A 20,381-nucleotide genomic window follows, 5' to 3' on the forward strand; every position below is an offset into this window, starting at 1 on the left:
TTCCACTCTGCAGGGCCGATACTTTGTATTTATGCCCTAACGATGGCATAATCAATTTAAGAGTTTGTCTTGGGTCATTATTACCTGCTGCAGAGCCATCTGTTGGCAAGGTCTGAGGGAGACGGTTGCCAGGTAGCTGGAGCACTGAATTGGATTGAAACGCAGGGGTCTGTAACGCAGGGCAAGAGTAGATGGGGGTAGAGGAGGGTGCCCACTAACCAGATGGCCAGCCTCCTCACATTGCCAAATGTCCCTAAACATATTTAAGAGTAGATTTTAAGACTCAGTTTATTTAAGCAGGAGCTTTTTAAAGGTCCCGTTCTTTGCATGTTTTCGAAGCTTTGGTTATGTTTAAAGCTCCACTGTGTGATATTTTCCCCCATCTAGCGGTGTAAAGGTTTATGACCATCCAGTGAATAATAGTTTCTGTTCCTCTCAATTCTGATTTCGTTTTAACTCCTACGGTGGCTGATTTAGTCCAAGATTAACACGGCAATCCCCCTCTTCACATTCGACACGGTGCCATCGAGTGTTAAAAAGCAAAAGGCGAAGCTTGAATTTACGGGTATGTCCCTCTTTGGCTACTGTACTTTCAAGATGGAGGAGCAACATGGTGACCGGCATTCGAACCCCTCACCCGTATGTATTTTCAATGGCATATTATAAACTTACGAGAATACTTTATTACTTGAAAGAAGTAAATATACATTAATGAGCACATATATTTTTGAAAGAACTAAGTGTTTTTAGCTAAGAATAAACTAAAAAAGTTACACAGTGTAGCTTTAAAGTGTGCAATATAACATGAGTTCATTTTTAGCATGTTAAAAAAAAATTGTATTTTTCACACAATTGACTTATCTCTACAGCGCTGTTTCCTCTGTCCTAAAAACGGCCTGATGATTTCCTTGTTCTATGAAGTCCCTCCTTCAGAAATATGTAACGAGTTCTGATTGGGCCAGCGCTTCCCGTGTTGTGATTGGACAGCAGCTTAGCGCACTTTGCCCGGAAAGGTCCCGCCACTTACCATAACTGGGAGATGCAAGCGCTGAATGCGCCCTCTTCTCCACGTGGGAGAGTAACAAAACCACACCCCCTTTTTTGCGTGTTCTTGTGGGCGGAGGGTTAGTCAACAAACAGTTCTAGTGACGTCATTACATCCCTGCACTTCCTGCTGTAGTCCAAACCGGCCGTTCGCTGTAGGCTTTGAAAGGGAACTTCTGTTAAATAAAATAACTTGCTTGGCATTGAACTTTGAGCTTTATAATCTTACCGATTTTTATTTATGCTCTAACAGCAACATTACACACTAACTAAAGTTTGAAAAATAGAATCGCGAAGAACAGGACCTTTAAAAGATGTGTTACAACTCTTGTGGTGAAGATGCAAAGCTCAAAGGAAATTTTCAGAGCAAATCCTACATTGTATTCCTGTTTATCATTTTTTATTATACACAATCTATGATCTATCATCTTGAAATAAGCTGATGATAAATGAAATGCAGCTCATATCGGCAGCTTTCATTGATGTGTATTCGGCCATATTTGCATAAAGCAAGGAAATTGAAGATCTGTTTTGCGGAGACTCGTTTATGTGGCCAAGTGCATATTGGACCGTTTTAACAAATCAGATAGATATTCAATAAAACCCAGTAAAAACCCATAAAGTAAAATAATAATACACATAAATACACATAATAATACACATACAAAAAAAAAAACAAAGTGACCAGATACAAAAAAGGCTCCATGATTTCCTTTGTGGTAAATGAATCCTGGTTTCTCGTTAACCTCAAGCAAATTATGAAATGGTTGCAGAGAGAAAGTATATGCACAAGATACAGCGCTACAGCGTTAAGTCCAAGTCTAAATGCTCTCGAGTCAGTGATAAGACCATGAAAATATGGATTTGAACTCAGACTTGAGAAGGACTCAAGACAGAGTCTAGACTTTTCCCGTATTGAGTGCTATAGCAACAGCACTTTCTTTCTTTCTTTCTTTCTTTTATTTATATATATATATATATAGCACACATAATACAACAGACGTTGCCCAAGGTGCTTCACAAATAGTAAGATAAAACACTAAGTTAAAAAGTTTCATACAAACAATCACTACAATATAAAACAAAACACAAATACATGACGTTACAGCAAGACACACCAACACTAGATCACTTCCATGCAACAGGCCAGGCCGCACTAGACTGATCCCCAAACAACATCTAAAAAATAGGTTTTCAACAATGATTTAAACATACCTAAAGACGTTGCTGATCTGACTGAGTTCGGAAGATCATTCCACAGTTTTGGACCCATTCGAGAGAACGCTCTATCACCTTTACGTTTATAATTTGTTCTTGAAATCACAAGGAGAGTTCGATTTTCCGATCTTAATGACCTAGGCGGGATATATAACGATAATAGCTCAGAAAGGTATGGTGGGGCCAAATTATGTAGTGCTTTATAAACGAGAACAATAATCTTGTAGTGCATCCTATACTCGACTGGTAGCCAATTTAATGATCTCAATAAAGGTGTAATATGATCCATTTTCTTTGCTGACTTAATCAATCTGACTGCAGCATTTTGTATATTTTGCAAGCGTGCCAGAGCTTTTTTCTCAATCCCAGCATACAGTGAACTACAATAATCCATTCTGGAGAAAGCAACCGCAGAAATAGCTCTCTCAAAATCTGTCTGAGACAGAAAAGGCTTGGTCTTTGCTAAGAGCTTTAAATGAAAAAAACTAGAATTTATTTGTTTATCCATTTTTAGCTCAGAGTCTAAAATAAAGCCAAGGCTTTTAACCTTGTCAGAAATGGCAACTGCTGAAATTAAGTGAGAATTTGGACCGAAAACTATAACTTCGGTTTTCTCCTCGTTCAGTTTTAATAAATTTGCTGCCAACCAGTCTTTCACCTCCTGAAAACAGGTTAATAAGTTACAGAAAGTATTGCAGTTTGACTGTTTAACCGAAAAATAAATCTGTACGTCATCCGCGTAACAATGAAAAGATATGTTGTGTTTCCGAAAGATAGAACCCAGAGGTAGCATATACAGAGAAAATAAAATGGGAGCTAAAATTGAGCCTTGGGGAACCCCACACAATAACGGAGACCTCCGGGACATGCTGTCATGCTGACACCGAAACAGATCTATCAGCAAAATATGATGTAAACCATTTTAAAACATTCCCCTTTAAGCCAACCAAAGATTCCAGACGCTGCAGTAAGATATTATGATCCACCATATCAAACGCAGCACTGAGATCAAGAGTCATCAATACAGAGTTTTCCCCTTTGTCCAAAGTCAAAAAAACATCATTAAGCACCTTCACAAGTGCTGTCTCAGTGCTATGCTTTGACTTAAAACCAGATTGAAACACCTCTGTTATAGAGTTTGACCACAGATGATCTTGAAGTTGCTTTAAAACAACTCTTTCTAGCACCTTAGCCAAGAATGACAGATTTGAAATCGACCTGAAATTATTCGGGTCGTCCATTGGGAGGTTTAGCCGTTTTAATAAAGGCGTCACAACAGCATGCTTGAAATCATTTGGGCAAATGCCCTGGCTAAGGCATTTGTTAATTAAGTTCAAGATAGTAAAATCCACAGTATCCACGATCTGCTTGAATAGCCGTGGTGGCATGATGTCATCTCTCGAAGAGGAAGGTTTCAAATGTGCAATAATATCTGCTAGAGCAGACCGAGTCATAGGAGCAAAATCGCTCCACTCCCTTGGGGAAGTCCCTGGTGGCGTAAAGGTAACATCAACCACTGCATGTGGTATATGAGCACGAAGGTTCTCAATCTTCTCTTTGAAAAAGTTTTGAAACTCATCGCAGGTGATAGTTAAGGAGTCCGGATGCAAATTTTGAATAGGATTTATAGCCGCATTTGTTGTGTCAAATAGTACTTTCGGATTATTAGCATTCTTTAAAATTGTCTCTGAATAAAATTTGCGCTTGGCTTCCTTTGATACCTTCTGAAATGTGACTAAAGATTCTCTGTACAAGTCATAATGCACTTGAATTTTAGATTTTCTCCATCTCCTTTCTGCCTGCCTAGACAGTCGTCTCAATGAGCGAATGTCATCATTTACCCATGACGGGGAAGAATGACTAACATGTTTAACTGTGAACGGAGCAATGACATCCAGAATTTCAGAACATACAGATTTAAATGGGAAGAGATTTTTATTCAACACTTAAAGAGGAGACTGCAGTTTCAGAGCATGTGGTTGCATACTTTCTATCATAAAACTCCGCAAACTCACCACTCGTCGCTGGAGTTATTTTTCGAGCCCGCTTTTTTGTCCGATGCCTCATTTGAGTCTTTTCAATGCGCAGATTAAAAAGCACTGTTTTATGATCTGAAAAGGGTACTTCATCAATATTTAAGTCGTGATTGGGCAGGTTATGTGATAAAACCAGATCTAACATATGACCCAATCTGTGCGTTGGCCCATTTACCCATTGTATTAAGTCATACGAGTCCATCACATTCATAAACTCCTTTGAGACTGCGTCCTTAGCACAGCAGAGATGTATATTCAAGTCCCCAAGGATTATGAACCGATCAAACTGCGTTGTCAATCTGCCTAAGAGGTCTGAAAATTCCGAAATAAAGTTTTTGTTTGCCTTAGGAGGGCGATACACAAGTGCGATGGTGATAGAATTTACTGACATAATCTGAAACACTTGGAGCTCAAAGCTATTGTAAAGGGCAAACGTTATTTGTCGACATTTAAAATCATCCTTGAAAATGGTCATAATCCCACCTCCACGCCCAGATTTTCGCGGTGTGTTAAAATATAAACAGTGTTTCGGCAAAAGTTCTGACATCGGTGAAACATCTCCTACCCTCATCCACGTCTCAGCCAAAAACAGGAAGTCCAGCTTGTTTTCCACCATAAAATCATTCAGGATAAAGGTTTTGTTTCCAACCGCCTGTACATTTAGTAAAGCCATGTTCCATTTCGGTTCCCCGCTGGTCGTCTGCTGCTTACGGCATACGGGCCGAAGATTTTGCTGGTTTACCCCTCTCTTGTAGACCCGAGTCACTGCGGTGCGGTCAGGAACGGACACCCCTCCAGGGATAACCGGCACAAGCCAACCACCCAATGCCTCCCACGACCGCCAGGTAGTTTTCCGCCCCGTCGTTTCGACTGAAGTTCGACTAATGCAGCTCCGGGCTCCAAAAGTCCGCTTTAGCCTGGTAATGATTCCACCGCGCTTCCCACGCTTTCTCCCGCGTCTGCAACATTTAGCAGGTAAGGGAAAACGCCACAGACAGCACGGAATATCCTCCAGTAGTGGTGGTGGAGGAAAATGCGAATCTTTATAGTCTTTTTTATAAAAGTTCTCAACTGAAACTTGGATGGATAACAGCTGAGAACGGTCATAGACCAACAAAGAGGAGGTATGTTGAACAAAGCCCGTTAGCAGTAACATAAACCCTAAAACATAGATAGACAATGCAACAGGTAGACGGTATGCCACATACACCGGCGCCATCTTGTCCCTTCCACTATGAGCACTATCATGGTACAACATATATTTCTGAATGTTAGGGTGTTCCCACTTGTAGTTCAGTTTGTTTGGTCCATTTGGCATTCACAGTGGCATTTTAATACCAAACCTAAATAAATTGTATGGTCACAATCTGATTGGTCAGATTTATTACGTATTTTTTGTGAACTTGCGAACATCCAAAACAATACTGTGTGCTGGGCTGAATACACTCGTTGTATGTGCGTAGCCTACATATTATGCTATTTTGTTCAGCTGAGGACTCGTGAAGAGCTTGTAAAATGTGTAAAATCAAAACAACGGCAGGAATCAAACAAAGATCTGCTGCGACAAGACTCAGTACTGATGCCTGTAGTGTGATAGGCAAACTCGCGACCATGACGAGAAAAAAAAAAAAAAATAGGCATGCTTGTCTTTTGTCCTTGTTGGGTTCATATGTCATTCACACTAGTGCTGCAACGACGCGTCGACGTCATCGATGACGTCGACTACGGAAATACGTCGACGTTCGTGAAATGCGTCGACGCGTCGTGTCAGAAGTTCATCTCGCGTAATGTTGGCTTCTGCTCCTGGTTCTATCACAAAAACCTAGACCGTGAATATTGAAAGTATGGGAATACTTTAAGCAGAGGCCAAACAGTGTTTCCCACACATAGACTAATTTGTGGCGGACTGCCACATAATCAATAACGGCCGCCACATTCGTCATTCATTCATTTTTACGCTATTTAAAAGACGCACGCATATTCGTTTAGCTGCATTTCCTTAAGTTCTCTCTCCGCCCTTTTGCGCGTCTCTTACTCACTCACACACACACACACGCGTTGCATTCGACCGTAAAACAAGTTTTATTGCATTTTGGCGCATTTAGTATGACATAGCTTTTAAAACCAGAGCAGTTGAATAACAGAGTTGCGACACGCCTTCATCACGCGGCAGCGCGCGGTCACGACGCTCATATTATTCTAAACAAACCAGCGCGGTGTCAATCAATACAGACCAGTGTTTCCCAACCGGGATCCCGAGCAAAAGATGCGGGGACGCACTTACACTTCGGTTCATCTCGCATCTGATGACGCATCTTTTATATGGGTTGTAACTTGAAAATAATGCTGTATGTATGTTTCTGTCGATGGATACACGTGCTGATTCCTCAGGTATGCACTACAACAACAGCGATAATAAAAGAAAAACGTGGGCAAAACGGTCTCTCTTTGTAAACTTTATAAAACGCATGCGAGTGCTGCTGTACGTCCGAATATGAGCAGTCATTTTCACCGTCATCACTCCCGTGTAGCCAGGAGACTCGAATGAGAAGATCTGTCTCTGCACTCGTCCCAAAGCGCGCAAATATTGAGTTATCTTTCAAATCCTGTGCTTAAACGGACAAACTCACAAAAAGTATGTCAAAATGTCATAGCCTACTCTATGCCTTAAGTGAACTTTATACAGAAAATACGACGACTATCCGTGGTTCGTAAAGGGGCAGTAGCATTCACTGCTGTCTAATGTCAAACAAAAGATAAAGACATCACTCACTGCTCCTGACTGAATAGCTTTTGTAAGTTTAATAAGGATTATTATTATTTTTAATTTTAAACAGTTAAATGTGTGGTTATTTTACTTTTGATTACTTCATTCCATTTCTCTACCTAAAAACTAATGTTGGACCTACCTGAAAAGCATTGTTTATTTTATTCTCATCTTTGCTCAATAGTATTTATTTGTGCTGCTGCTTCTATTTAAGTTATCTGTTCTTATTTTCTTTATTTTCATTTGACAGTAGTCCTTTTTCCCCTGAACATAGCAAATACCGAACTGTACTGAAACGTGAACCTAAAACCGCGATACAAAGCGAACCGTGAGCAGTCTGTACTGTTACACCTCTAGCGTAACTTATGTGAGGGGGTGCCACAGAATTTTGAAAAATTTCAAAGGGTAAAAAAATAAATCGTTAGATTAGTCGACTAATCGAAAAAATAATCGTTAGATTAGTCGACAGAAAAAATAATCGTTAGTTGCAGCTCTAATTCACACTTTATCAGAGTTTGTTTGGTTTTTTGGTGCGCACCAGGATTCGGATGGCAGGGAAGAGTACAGTGGCTAAACCTTTGAGGGTGCTGCCCAATTGACAAGCTGTGATACCTCCAAAGGTCAAGAATCTGTCAAAGGATTGGTCTAGATTGCCATTGAGTAGGTAAATAATTCCACATAACAAGCACTAAACTGCTTGCCTAGAAATCTAGACGCACCCTAGTGGCAACAAATATAATTTGCAGCCCATGGTGTCAAGCAACTCTTCGTTGGCTTGCGAGCTGGGAAGACCAAACTCTAGTCAGGCCAATCACGTTGTGTATAGAGTCGGCCGGTTTAATATAATGACAGCAGAGTTGTGTCAGTTCCGCCTCCTACTTGAAAACAAAGAAGCTGGCGAACAGCGGTCTTTCAAATCAGCTTTGGCCACGACTCTTGAAGACTTGGAGTTAAGCTTTTTCTTTGAGAAAAGAACAAAGAACTTTACTGAAGTCATTCTTAAGAAAGGAAGATGTGTTCAGAGTTTTGCCGACTGGATACGGCGAAAGTTAGATCCATTAACTAGCTAACCCTGCTTCACCTTCTTCATTGCTCTGGTTGGTTGTAGCGCTATCCAATTGCATGCAGAGGGAATTTGAAAGAACCGTTCATCCCACCCCATCGGATTGAGCCCTGCCAGTGGTGTGTTCCCAGACCCAACATCTTGATGTGGATCTGGCTTTTCAGGCTACTAAACTGTATATTTGACCATTTTTAATGGCCACACGCAGCATTAGATATTAATTTATTTTGTAAGTAGCATATAAGTGCACTTAAACATCAAATAAAGTTTAAGTTTAGATGCTTTAGAGACATTGATGTGTTGGAATAAACTCTCCGTTTAGCCTCAGACAATTCTGGGACACATACTGTATATGCTCTGACGGGAAGACATATGAGCTTGTCCGATCTCTTCATCAGACCCCCTGAAATTCCAGTCACCAGTGAGCGCCTTGAGATGGCGGCCAATTACACCTGCCCTACACATCACAGTTGAGTCAACAGCCTGCGTGTCATGTCCATCATGTTTGTGTATACTTCAGTCTTTGTGCATGATTGCCCGGGTGTATGATGTATTTTTATGGTAAAAAAGCCCTGGTTGGTCTTGCTAAATCAAAAAGCTCCTTCATTATTCTCGATGTTTTTGCAATTGATGTTTGACAGGCTCTGTGTCCATCTATTAGTGTGTTACAAAAGGGAAAGACAAAAGGTGACTTCTGTTTGTGACAGGGTAGGAATATAATGACTGATCTGTGTACACAGGAACAGCGGCATGGTTTTGTCTATAAATAGACACCCCCTCCATGGCTCCGAGTGACTTTAACGAAGAGGAACTTGATAAGACTCAAATTCTTTGGGATTGTAGGCTAAGCAAGTGCTGTCTTCTTTGATCAGTGGTCTATCTATGATCATTAATACATATTCAGAGATGATATCAGTTGTTGAATTGGACTGGATTGGGCGAGAGGAAAGGAAGCCCTGTTTTTCGTTATAATTGCCTTCACATCAAATCTGGTTATACAAATCAAAACTTGAACCAAATTTGTGTGATAAACCAGGCTGGATGCCAAATGAGCTATTCTTCCTTCTCTATTGAGTCTAGAAAAAAACAGTGCTATCTGATTATAGGTTGATATCAACTAATAAAGCTATTGAGAATAATAAGCAGTATATATGAGCTTCATCTCAGAGATACACACATGTCTACAGTTTGAAAGAATGGGGCCCAAGGTCATGTTTCATATTGCTATTTAATGTACCAATGTACCATTGTTGTCCATTTGTCATAAATGGCAAAGATCAAACACTCTCTAAATCACGATGAGAAGTGACCGCAGTGTGTTCTTTGGCGTATGACTGAGCCGGAAATATGACCTTCAGTTTAAATGGGATTCAAGGTCAATGTTTCGTTGTTTGGACAAACATGATTGAGTGTGTCATTCCACAAATTGTTGCAGATGGAACTAGATATACTGTCACATTCAAAGATCACTCTGCCTGGTTGCCAAAATAATTATATATATATGTATTACTTTTTTTGTCTGTGTTCGTTAGACTGTACTGTTAAAGACTGCCTTCAAGTTCACATGTTTTTCATGTCTAGCAGCATTTCAGCACGGAATTAATTATATGCTCTTTTGATGCATCACAACATGAACACAATCCAGTATGAGTCAGTGGCTTCCTAAAAACAGGGTTACCAAACATGCTTCGCATCTCTGTTGACGCACTGGCTTTGAGCATATCAAAAGCTTTTGGAGAGTGTTTTTTTTTTTTAGTTTACATTGTATATTTCTTAGCCTTGATAAATTATTCTGTTTAGCAATTACACATTACCAGATAAACACAGACTAAATACTTTTAATCTTTCCTTTGAAGTTGTATGCTCAAGCCGCCATTTCATTTCCAAGGGCTAATTCTTGGCCCTAGCCAGATGAGGTGTTTGAAAAACCAGCTCTCGTCCTTTTGTGCCCCATGATACTAATTAGCTAAACAATGGCTTTTTACTGTTTGTTTTTCAAGGAACACTTGGCGACGGCATTATCCTATAAAACCCTAAGCTCATAAGTGTGTTTTCTCAAATTCCCAGTTTAAGTCTCTGTTTATAATAGGGACCTATGGGAGAAAGTTAGAAACTTTTAGTCTCTGGATCACCTGGTTTTCGAGGTTGTGCTTTATCCTCCAGTTTACAGTCCTATTGATTTACACCTACAAGACAGAAGATGTTTGGTCATTCCACCGCCGCCATTAGCAGCAGAGTGCCTCTGTGGAAGACAACCATTCCTCCTTTCTGCATCTCAGAGATTTTTAATGAATTACTGTTAGTCTAATTCTAGCTTTAATGATCTGAGTGCTAGCCATAATCCATTTGAAACGGTACAAGCTGGATTGCCGTCTGATCCAGCATTTCAGCCAATACAGGCAGATACAATATCTCTGTGTGTAGTTTAGTGTGATAGATGTCCTCAATAACCCTGATGCTACTTTCGAGTCATTCAAAAGAATGCTCCCTGTCTGTTTCCTCTTCTTCGTAGTGGATGTAATTGACTTGGGTAATTGATTAGATGCTTGGGGGCCGATGTGTTTTTGCAACAAGTGATTTGTCTTTTTGATTTGGCTTTATCTTCATTGTTTCGGTATCCGTCTCACCTGTGTGCATTGATCTGAATGCACAAATGACACCTTATTCATAGATTTACTGCTGGGCAGCATTAGTTTCACTGCTGCTTTCCCTCACTTTAAAGAATGTTGCAGAATAATGCAACAGCATCTGTTTTATCTTATGGTGTGCCATTTCGGAGAGATCACATTACTATTTCTAGGTATTCTTGTAAGATTTACACATACATTTTTCGCACATTTGGATAGGCAATGAAATGGTCTTGGGTTACAAATGTAACCTTGGTTTCCTGATAAGGGGAACTTGCACTGCATCCTAGGGTGTTAATGGGGAATGCCTCCAGTGGCATGGCAGGTATCTGAACCATCCGTCAAAATACGACAATAACATTGGCTGGTCACAGCCTATGATGTCATTACTGGGGCAACCAAGCAGGGGCGTCAATTGGGTATGGCAGGATATGGTGGCTGCCATACCTCGGCTAATTGGTCAGATCAATGTATTATATTTGGCCCCACTTTATATTAGGTGGCCTTAAGTACTATGTACGTACATCAAAAAATAAATACAATGTACTTGCTGTGTTCAAATTGTATTGCAAAGCACTTTTGCTGATATTGAGGTGGATACGGGTAGAGTTAGGGACAGATGTGGTGATATGGGTAAGTTTAAGGCAAGGGTAAGGTGTAAGGGAAGTGCCAAAAGTGTAATTACAAATGTAACTACAGAAAGGAATTACAGACGTAATTACATGCAGGCATTTTTAAAATGTAAGTACAGTGTAAAACCATGCATGTACACAATAAGTGCATTGTATCAAATTATTAATTAAATGTTATTACATAGTAGTTAAGGCCACCTAATATAAAGTGGGTCCTTTATATACCTAATATAAAGTGAGTCCGTATAAATTTACGTCTGCTCCCTACCACATGTAAATGGTGCATAAATTATTTGAAGATTCTGTGTTTTAATTTAGGCAAACTGATGACATTGCATTTTGATGCACTATGTAACATAAGAATATTTCAAGTTTTTTTTATTATTTTTTTACTGTTCTACAAGCCTGATTCCCAAAAAGAGTTGGGACACTGTACCAATTGTGAATAAAGAAGAATGCAATAATTTACAAATCTCATAAACTTATATTTTATTCACAATAGAATATAGATAACATATCAAATGTTGAAAGTAAGACATTTTGAAATTTGAGTTTTTTTGTGTGTTTTTTTGTGAAGGTTTTAGTTGCAAATTCTTTCGAATGTTATATTAAATTTTACGAAAGTTTCATGAATGATGCCCAGTATGTAGTAGTTTATATTAAGCACATTTACTAAGTTCTGCAAGCACACAATTCCACTCATGAATTATAATAAACATAGACACAATTTAAAATAAAAATGTATTGTGCAGTTTTGGCAGATTCATTCATTCACACTCGGAGAGTTTGTGCTGAACTGACTGACAGCTTCGCTCTATTTTAGCGGTACAATTTCATTTACAATTTGAAGTTTTTGTTTTCATGAGGCTGACATTTCCTACATACAAGTACACACACAAAATGACGAAGATAGATTCTAAATGTTTTAATAGCGATTGCTGTTCAATATTCTTCTGGCTGTAGTGGTAATTTAGTATCTTTTAGATTTTAAAATAAAGTTTTTGTTTTTCATTTCAAGTGTTTAGACTTTTGAGCTTTTGAAGTGTTGTAAAAATTAGTGTGAAGTAGGGACTGTCACGTACGATTGGATGACATCCTCAGAGTCTGCCATACCTTTTGGTGACTTGATGTCACTGCAACCACAGTATAAAAGGTGGCTGTAGTGCACATCATCGTCTTTGTTGTATCCAGGAGCTGTTTGTTTGTGACACATGCTTCAGACACCGGTCATGCCATGCGTTCTAAGACGCCATGCAAGTTCCTATTCGAAAGAGAAACAATATCAAAAGGTTTGACATCATTTAACATGCAAATGTTTTGTGTACACTGTAAAAAAAAAAAAAAAAAAAAAAATAATAATAATAATAATAATAATAATAATGTTTCCAATTGAAAATTTTCTAGTGACTCATCAAATAAAATAAAAGTGTAGTTAGCCAAATTGAATTTCTGTGAATTGATGCAAATTAATTCACAGAAATTCAGTTTGGCCAACTGAAAATATTAGATGTGGTCAGTCACTTATTTATTTTTTACACTGTATATACAACATTATCATGCTTACTAACCCTCAAAAAAATTATAACAATTATAACGATAGAACTAGTCACTTGTACTTTTTGTGTAGATTCATTTAATTGTCATCAAATGTCTACAATTTTGGATTATTGAAATTATTGAAGTGAATGTCAAATAATAGGATGCTGTTAAAAATATTATATATACATTGACATAAACATATAAATTCCTTGATTAAATATTTAATTAACTTTTAGTTTTGTTCATTAATAAAGTTTGTACAGCTCTAAAGTTATACATAAAGTCTTAGTTAATATTAAGTTTATATGTCATATTTCAGTGCAAAGCATGATGATGTTTATGTGCTAGAGCCATATTTTTGTGTATGGACACGTGAATATAGACCATGTCTGTCTGGAGGAGCTGATTTGGAGAGCCGTCTCATTCTAGTATGTACTAGAAAATTCCCCTCAGTACTAATATCTGATTTCTCAATATTTCTTCTCTCTTTCAATTTTCCCTTTTGAGACAAACATAAAACATGCATACATGTTGTTTTACAGAAATTGCTGGAGGAGGTCAGCAGTAAAGTAATATTTAACATTCACCTTGCAGTTCGGAGAGCAAGGGGGAGAGAAAAAAAACTGCCCTCATATCACTATGGACTTGTCTGACCTCCTGGAAATGCCTGTATATTTTAGAATTTAATGTGAATGAGGCCTTTGAGACATGTAGCATGTACCCCCGAGGATGCATATTTTATTCATATGTCATATGAAAATAGTGCTTTTCTATGGTGTCTAGGGCCCGGTGATGCTTTCTGTGGCATGGCCTATTTCTGCCACAGGCTTATGTCGCGTTTCACCTTGTATGAATTCAGAATTATCTTTGTAGGGTAATGACGACACGTCTCTGTAAGTTTTGTCAATGTCTAGCTCTGGAAACCTGCAGAATTGAAATCCACCAGCTCTGACATGTTTAAAGTCATCGTCCTTATAAAAACTGTCAGAATTTGAAATCTGGGATTTCTATTCACAAACTCTGGTTATCTAGACTGGTAGTTTACTTTTTTCCCCAGGAAATTCCTTTGATCAAACTATTTGTAAAATACGTTTTTTGTGAGGTATGTATGAGGATGAAGGATGTCTGTTTTCATTAGCTGCAAACTTACTCTTTTGGACTTGTGTTGTTGGCCCGATGCAACATGACTGACAGCTAGTTTCATGCCTTCTAACTAAGGTAACTGACAAGGTCATGTCAGAAGTGATGACAGGTAAGCGAGACAACACTGAGATGTCTCTCTTCTCATTTCCTGCTCGTTTTCTGTACTTCCCCCTCGTCTTCACCCCCTGCGAAGACAAAAGGACACGAGAATAAGCACTGAGCGCAGAGACATCTGTATTATTATTTGTTTTATTTGTTTTATTTTTTTGCTGTGCCATCGCGGTTTAGTTTTGTTGTTTAATTGGTGTTTATACAATATATTTCTTATAATTACCAGCACTTCACAGCAACAAAAAAGAAGAAAAAAAAAAAAAGAAAATTCATATTCTAAATGTATCTTTGTCTTGTTTACCAGTAAAACATGTCTAAACATCCATAAATAAGATGAATTTTCTTGAGATGATGATGATGATGATGATGATGATGATGATGATGATGATGATGATGATGATGATGATGATATTCCATGTTTTCAGAAAACAACAGATATTTGAGACAAACACACAAAATACACATTCAAGATACATTCTTTATGAATATCTTACAAAGTTTTAATAGTTTTGATTTTAATAATCAGCTCAAATTATCTTTTGTTTGTTTGTTTGTTTGTTTGTTTGTTTGTTTATATCCAGAATAAAATAAAAAATATTAATATCGGTAATAACATGATGTATGATCCTTGGCAATTTTGTGCACATAGAAAGTTGTGTAAAGTTATTATTTTAGATTTAAAATAAATATTTCATTTTAATGCGTCATTGATAGTGAATTAAGCAATTGGTTTGAAATCAGATTTGTCAGATATATGGATTTCTGGCTGTTCCTCGCTTTCAGCAGATAATTTTAGCTCGATGTACAGTGTGCACTGTGCAGGCAATTTGCTGTTGGTCTAACAGCTTGTGACATCCATGAGGTGCCCATGGTATATTAGGGGTTGTAATGGAGAGGACACCATCCATGCTGGAGGATTCATGTGGGAGTAAGGCCAAGAAACTTCTGGCATCTTCTGATAGGTGCCATTACTCTTGCTTTTTCCTGCATGCTCTCTGAGCTGCCCCAAGCTGTACCTGGGCCTTCTACTACTTTGGGTGACAGGATCTACTCAGCCTGTCTATAACTATTTCAGGGAAACATAAATGCTGTTTTGACGGGTTCCATAAATATTGATAAGATAAATCCAGGAAAACAAGGTGTTTGCCATCCACTGGCCATAGTTCAGCGAGTAGCAGTGTTGGTCCTCTAGTTTAACTCAAACTGTAACAAATAGAATAAGGGCAGGACAAAAACAATGTGGTTACAGTCCTCTTCCATAACCACTGGCTGAATCAGGCATAACATTATGACCAATAAAGTGAATAACACTGGATGAATCTCTTCATCACGGCACCTGTTAGTGTGTGTGTGTGTGGGGGGGGGGGGGGGGGGATATATTAGGCAGCAAGAGGAGATTTTGTCCTCAAAGTTGATGTATTAGGAGCAGGAAAAACAGGCAAGTGTAAAGATATGAGCGAGTTTGACAAGGGCCAAATTGTGATGGCTAGACAAATGGGTTAGAGCATCCAAAACTGCAGTTATTGTGGGGTGTTCCTGTTCTGCATTGGTCAGTATCGTTTAAAAACTGTTCTAAGGAAGGGACAGTGGTGACCCGGCGACTGGGTGATGGGCGGCCAAGGCTCATTGATGCACATTGCGGAGCGAAGGCTGACCCGATGAAACGGACAAGCTACTGTACTTCAAATTGTTCAAGAAGTTCATGCTGTTACTGATAGAAAGTTGTTAGAATACACATTTTAAATATGTTCATATTCCTTGGACCATATATATTATTTATGTATTTTAAAATTTAATATACATGGGCCATTTTTTTTACATATTTTTTTGTTGTGTTTTTTTGTTGTGTTATACAAAAATATAACAAAAATTACTCAAACTACTAGTGCCCCTATTATACTTATTACATTTCATGTAATGCTGTTTGCGACTGTACAGGGTCTGCAATGTTTCGAAGATTACAAAAATCCCAAACGAAAGAAACAATTCTGAAAGGACTGTCTTCAGTAGTCAATCTAAATTGGCTGCTTGAGAACGTCTACTTTGACCCACTTTCAAACATTGTAATTGTAGCTGAGGCCTGAAAACGTTTCGTTTGTGTTGCCGACATGTCGATAAGACGTTGTTTTCTGGCTGTGAAAACAAATCAGCTTTGCATTCAGAGGATTAGGACTCAACATTGTATTTATTGTAAAAATGACAGCATCGTTAATGTACGTATTACTGTGTATCAAGTGGTGAGGAGGCCTCTGGAGCTTAAATTCAGATATAGTATTGCCGTTTCATTTTCGACACGCTTTGTAAGAGACCAATCACAACAGACCCAGGCATCGGACCAGTCAGAGCAGAGTGGGCTCTCGGAAAGAAGGGATTTAAAGAGACAAACTCCTTTATTGAATAGTTTCTGACACTGAGATGAGATAATGCTGCAATTTATATTATGAGTAAATGAGTGTTTTTAACTTTGGACCCATGTAAACCTAGGAGACATGAAGAATAGAATAGAATAGAATAGAATAGAATAGAATAGAATAGAATAGAATAGAATAGAATAGAATAGAATAGAATAGAATAGAATAGAATAGAATACACTTTAAAATACTGTAATAGGAGCACTTTAATTATGCTTTTTTATTTGTTCTATTCTTTACCCCACCTATTGCATTTTTAATTTTAGACCATGTTCAAAAAAAAGTCTGTCATGCCATTGACCTATTAGGTGCAGGTTTAGAGTGAAAGCAGGGCATGTGAAGAAGCATCTTTTCCACTTTCACGGTAACATCAATCACTAAGGAAAAGCCAAAGATGGTGCATTCCCCTCTACTTTAATTGATGGCTCTGTTGGGTAGTCGAAAGGCGTTAAATTACTGATGTTTCTGGTGATTGAACGTCAGCTGTCAGTCTGTGAGCAAAGAGCTGAAGGCACGGGTATAGGGGAAGTGGATGGGAGATGAGGGTTAGCACTGTCCTGAGAGTTTGACAACCCATATCATTGCCGGGGTCAGAGTGTAAATGAATCTCCGATGCAGATCGCTCCTCTTAAACGGCGGGCTAGAATAAAGTTTCGTGGAGCACTGAAGATTAATGTTGAGAGACAAAAACACATTATTTGCACCTTTTCTCATTCCGTGAGGCCTATTTAAAAGTAAAAGAATGCAGACAAAATAATTTATGTCCCTTCATTCCTTTAAAAGATTGGGAATAGAAAAATTCCATACTGCAAATGATATAAAAAGACGAGGGAGCGCAAATGCTCAAAGTGAATGTGCAAAATGTTTTGAAAAATCCTCAGCGGCGCCATTTTCGACGAAACGTGTGTCGAATGGTAATGTTTAGTAGTTGCGAAGTTATTTCCCTCTATCAGAGCAGATTTCTCCCCACCTCTAAATTACTATTTTAAGTGTGACTATCAAAGGTTTCTCCAGCTCCCTTCGCTCTGCCTAGTGCCGACAGCAGATATTTCTCTCTGTAATTTTTTAAAGGCAACCTATTTCAGGGACTCAGTTTGACTGGATAATGGCCCTGTGTGCAGTCTGGAATTTCCGAGTGGTTTGGAGTTTTGTCATTATCGATTGGGCTGTTTTGAGTTTGATGGCGTTGTCTGTTAAAGGGATAGTTAAATTTGATGGTACACTGAGACACTGGCTTCTCTTTTATGAATTTGAACCAACCAAGTCATCACCCTTAATGACCTTTTTTTTAACAGCAACAGTGAGCTTTTACTCTCCTCCCTGAGAGAGTTCCGTGTCTGTATAGAGAGTGATGTGTGTCCAACTGGCACAACAATCTGGCTAATAATAACCATTGCAGCAGAGTTTAATGTGCTTTAATGTGAGACTGGGATATTTGTGGTTTTATTTAAAGAAAATACTTGTTTTCTGCAAGATACATTGTTGGTCCCTCTTTTGCTGCAAAATATCCCTGTCCAGTCGAGGCATGGACTCCACTAGATCCCTGAAGATGTGCTGTTGTATCTATCACTAAGATGTTAGCAGCATATCCTTTAAGTCCTGTAATTTCCAAGGTGGGGCCTCCATGGATCGGACTTGTTTGTTCAGCACATCCCACAGATGCTCGATTGGATTGAGATCTGGAGAATTGGAGGCCAAGTCAACACCTCAGACTCATCATACCTGAATATTTTTGTGCTTTGTGGCAGAGCACATTATCCTGCTGAAAGAGGCCATAGCCACCAGGGAATACAGTTTCCATGAAAGGGTGTACATGGTCTGCAACAATGCTTTGGTTGGTGGTACGTGTCAAAGTAACATCCACATGGATGGCAGGACCCAAGTTTTCCCAGCAGAACACTGCCCAAAGCATCTCACTGCCTCTGCAGGCTTGCCTTCTTCCTATAGTGCATCCTGATGCTATCTGTTCCCAGGGAAAGCAATGCTCACGTACCCGGCCATCCATGTGATGTAAAAGAAAACTTGATTCATCAGACCAGGCTACCTTCTTTATTTGCTCCGTTATCCAGTTCTGACGCTCACGTGCCCACTATTGGCACTTTCGGTGGTGGACGGGTCAGCATGGGCACCCTGACTGGCCTGTGGCTATGCAGCCCCATACGCATCAAACTGCATCGCACTGTGTATTCTGACACCTTTCTATCAGAACCAGCACGAGCTACAGTAGCTTGTCTGTTTGGTCAGCCTTTGCTCCCCACCTGCATCAATGAGCCTTAGCCGCCCATGACCCTGTTGTATATATTGTTTTTCAGAAGCGTGAACTGTCACTGTCACTGTTTTTCAGAAGCGTGAACTGTCACTGTCACTGCTTTTCAGAAGCGTTTTGTCCATAGAAATGCTTTTTTCACTGTTGTAAAGTTACTTGATGTTTTCCATGCATAGTGAACAGATGTGATTAACCAATTATCAAAACCATTGCCAGTTATTTTCACTATTGATCAATTTTTCTAAATAATAATTATTCATAATTATCAATTTTAAAAATAAACTGACATTGAGTAATTACATTTATATCTGTGTGTGTTTCTTGTGTCTCTACAGTAATAGACATGGCCTATAGGAAAGTTCGTGCTGGCCACGGTTCTCTCCGTGTGCGGGATCTGGAGAGTGAGGAGCTTCACACAGCTTCCCTGGAACTGGAATGGGACATGGAGAAGGAGCTGGAGGAACCAGGCCTGGACCGTTTCCAGCTGGAGTGTGTGGAGCATCAACCTGTGAGCAGCTCTTCTGGTGGGGGCATGGACCCAGACCTGGAACCAATTCAACCCTCCGTCTCCCCTCACGGACGTTTTGAGCGTCTCCAGGAGGACCCTAATTACGTTTCTCGTTTCAGCCGAGCGGTACCCAAGGGCCAGAAATGGAATGGGACCTGCCTGGCCAAATACCTACTTGCAGGGGTGGGTGTGTTTGCTCTGGGGCTGCTTATTGGACGATATTCCTTCAGCAGGGAGCAAGAGAAGGTAGAGCCAACTGCAGACACAGATGTCCTGGAGAAGATTGTTCAGGGAATCACAGCAGAGAAGATACAAGCACTGCAGAGGTAAATGTTTCTTCCTTTCCATCTATTGCACATGAAAATGGAAAAATGCAATGGGCCTTTTACAGTAATAAATAAATAAAGCAAAGTAGGTTTTGCAGAAGGAATGTAGGAAATGTTTTGCACCACAAAAATATCTGCTCTAATGGTTTGTACTCAGTGGATGCTGTTGACAACAGATTTTCCATTATGTCAACATTATAATATAAGAATATATAAAGGGGGTTTCTTTGGCCTAGGTGAAATGACACATCTAGTTTATTTCATTTGCCTACTAATTTATTGCAGAGGACACAGTATACTTGCTTAAAGGGGTCATGAATTGAGAAATCAACGTTTCATTCAGCCTTTGATATAAAAGTTAATCGTCAATATCCCTTTATTCTGATTCTGTAGCCCTGCCCACCAACTCATGCAAGAAATTTAACCATATTATACACCAGGTCGAAAGAAAAGTCTTTTTACATTGAGCACATTCTCTGCAGTCCGAGCGCCATGCGTGAACTGAAGCTCACTCTCGCTCATGTCTGAGGTAAATTTTTGACACATCACCACTTACAGTACATGTGTTATATTGAACTAAATGCATTACAATCGGCTAAAACGAATGCACAGGTTACTTTTCTGAACAAGAACGCTCCGTTTCTCACACTGTTCACGTGAATCGAGGCATAGTTCAGCGCGCACACGCAA

The 20,381-nt window shown here is 39.2% G+C and overlaps 1 protein-coding gene across 2 annotated transcripts in view; it reads left to right on the forward strand.

Annotated features, from left to right (window-relative positions):
* LOC137058722 (inactive N-acetylated-alpha-linked acidic dipeptidase-like protein 2) overlaps positions 1–20,381 on the forward strand; it is a 436,678-nt gene that overhangs the window by 109,450 nt on the left and 306,847 nt on the right. For both annotated transcript variants that reach the window (XM_067432113.1, XM_067432114.1), the window contains exon 2: positions 19,193–19,691. In XM_067432113.1, coding sequence (XP_067288214.1) covers positions 19,193–19,691 — 499 coding nt within the window. The remainder of the gene's footprint in view (positions 1–19,192; positions 19,692–20,381) is intronic.

Source organism: Pseudorasbora parva, chromosome 22 (assembly GCF_024679245.1).
Source record: "Pseudorasbora parva isolate DD20220531a chromosome 22, ASM2467924v1, whole genome shotgun sequence".
In the NCBI taxonomy this organism is placed as follows: Eukaryota; Metazoa; Chordata; class Actinopteri; order Cypriniformes; family Gobionidae; genus Pseudorasbora; species Pseudorasbora parva.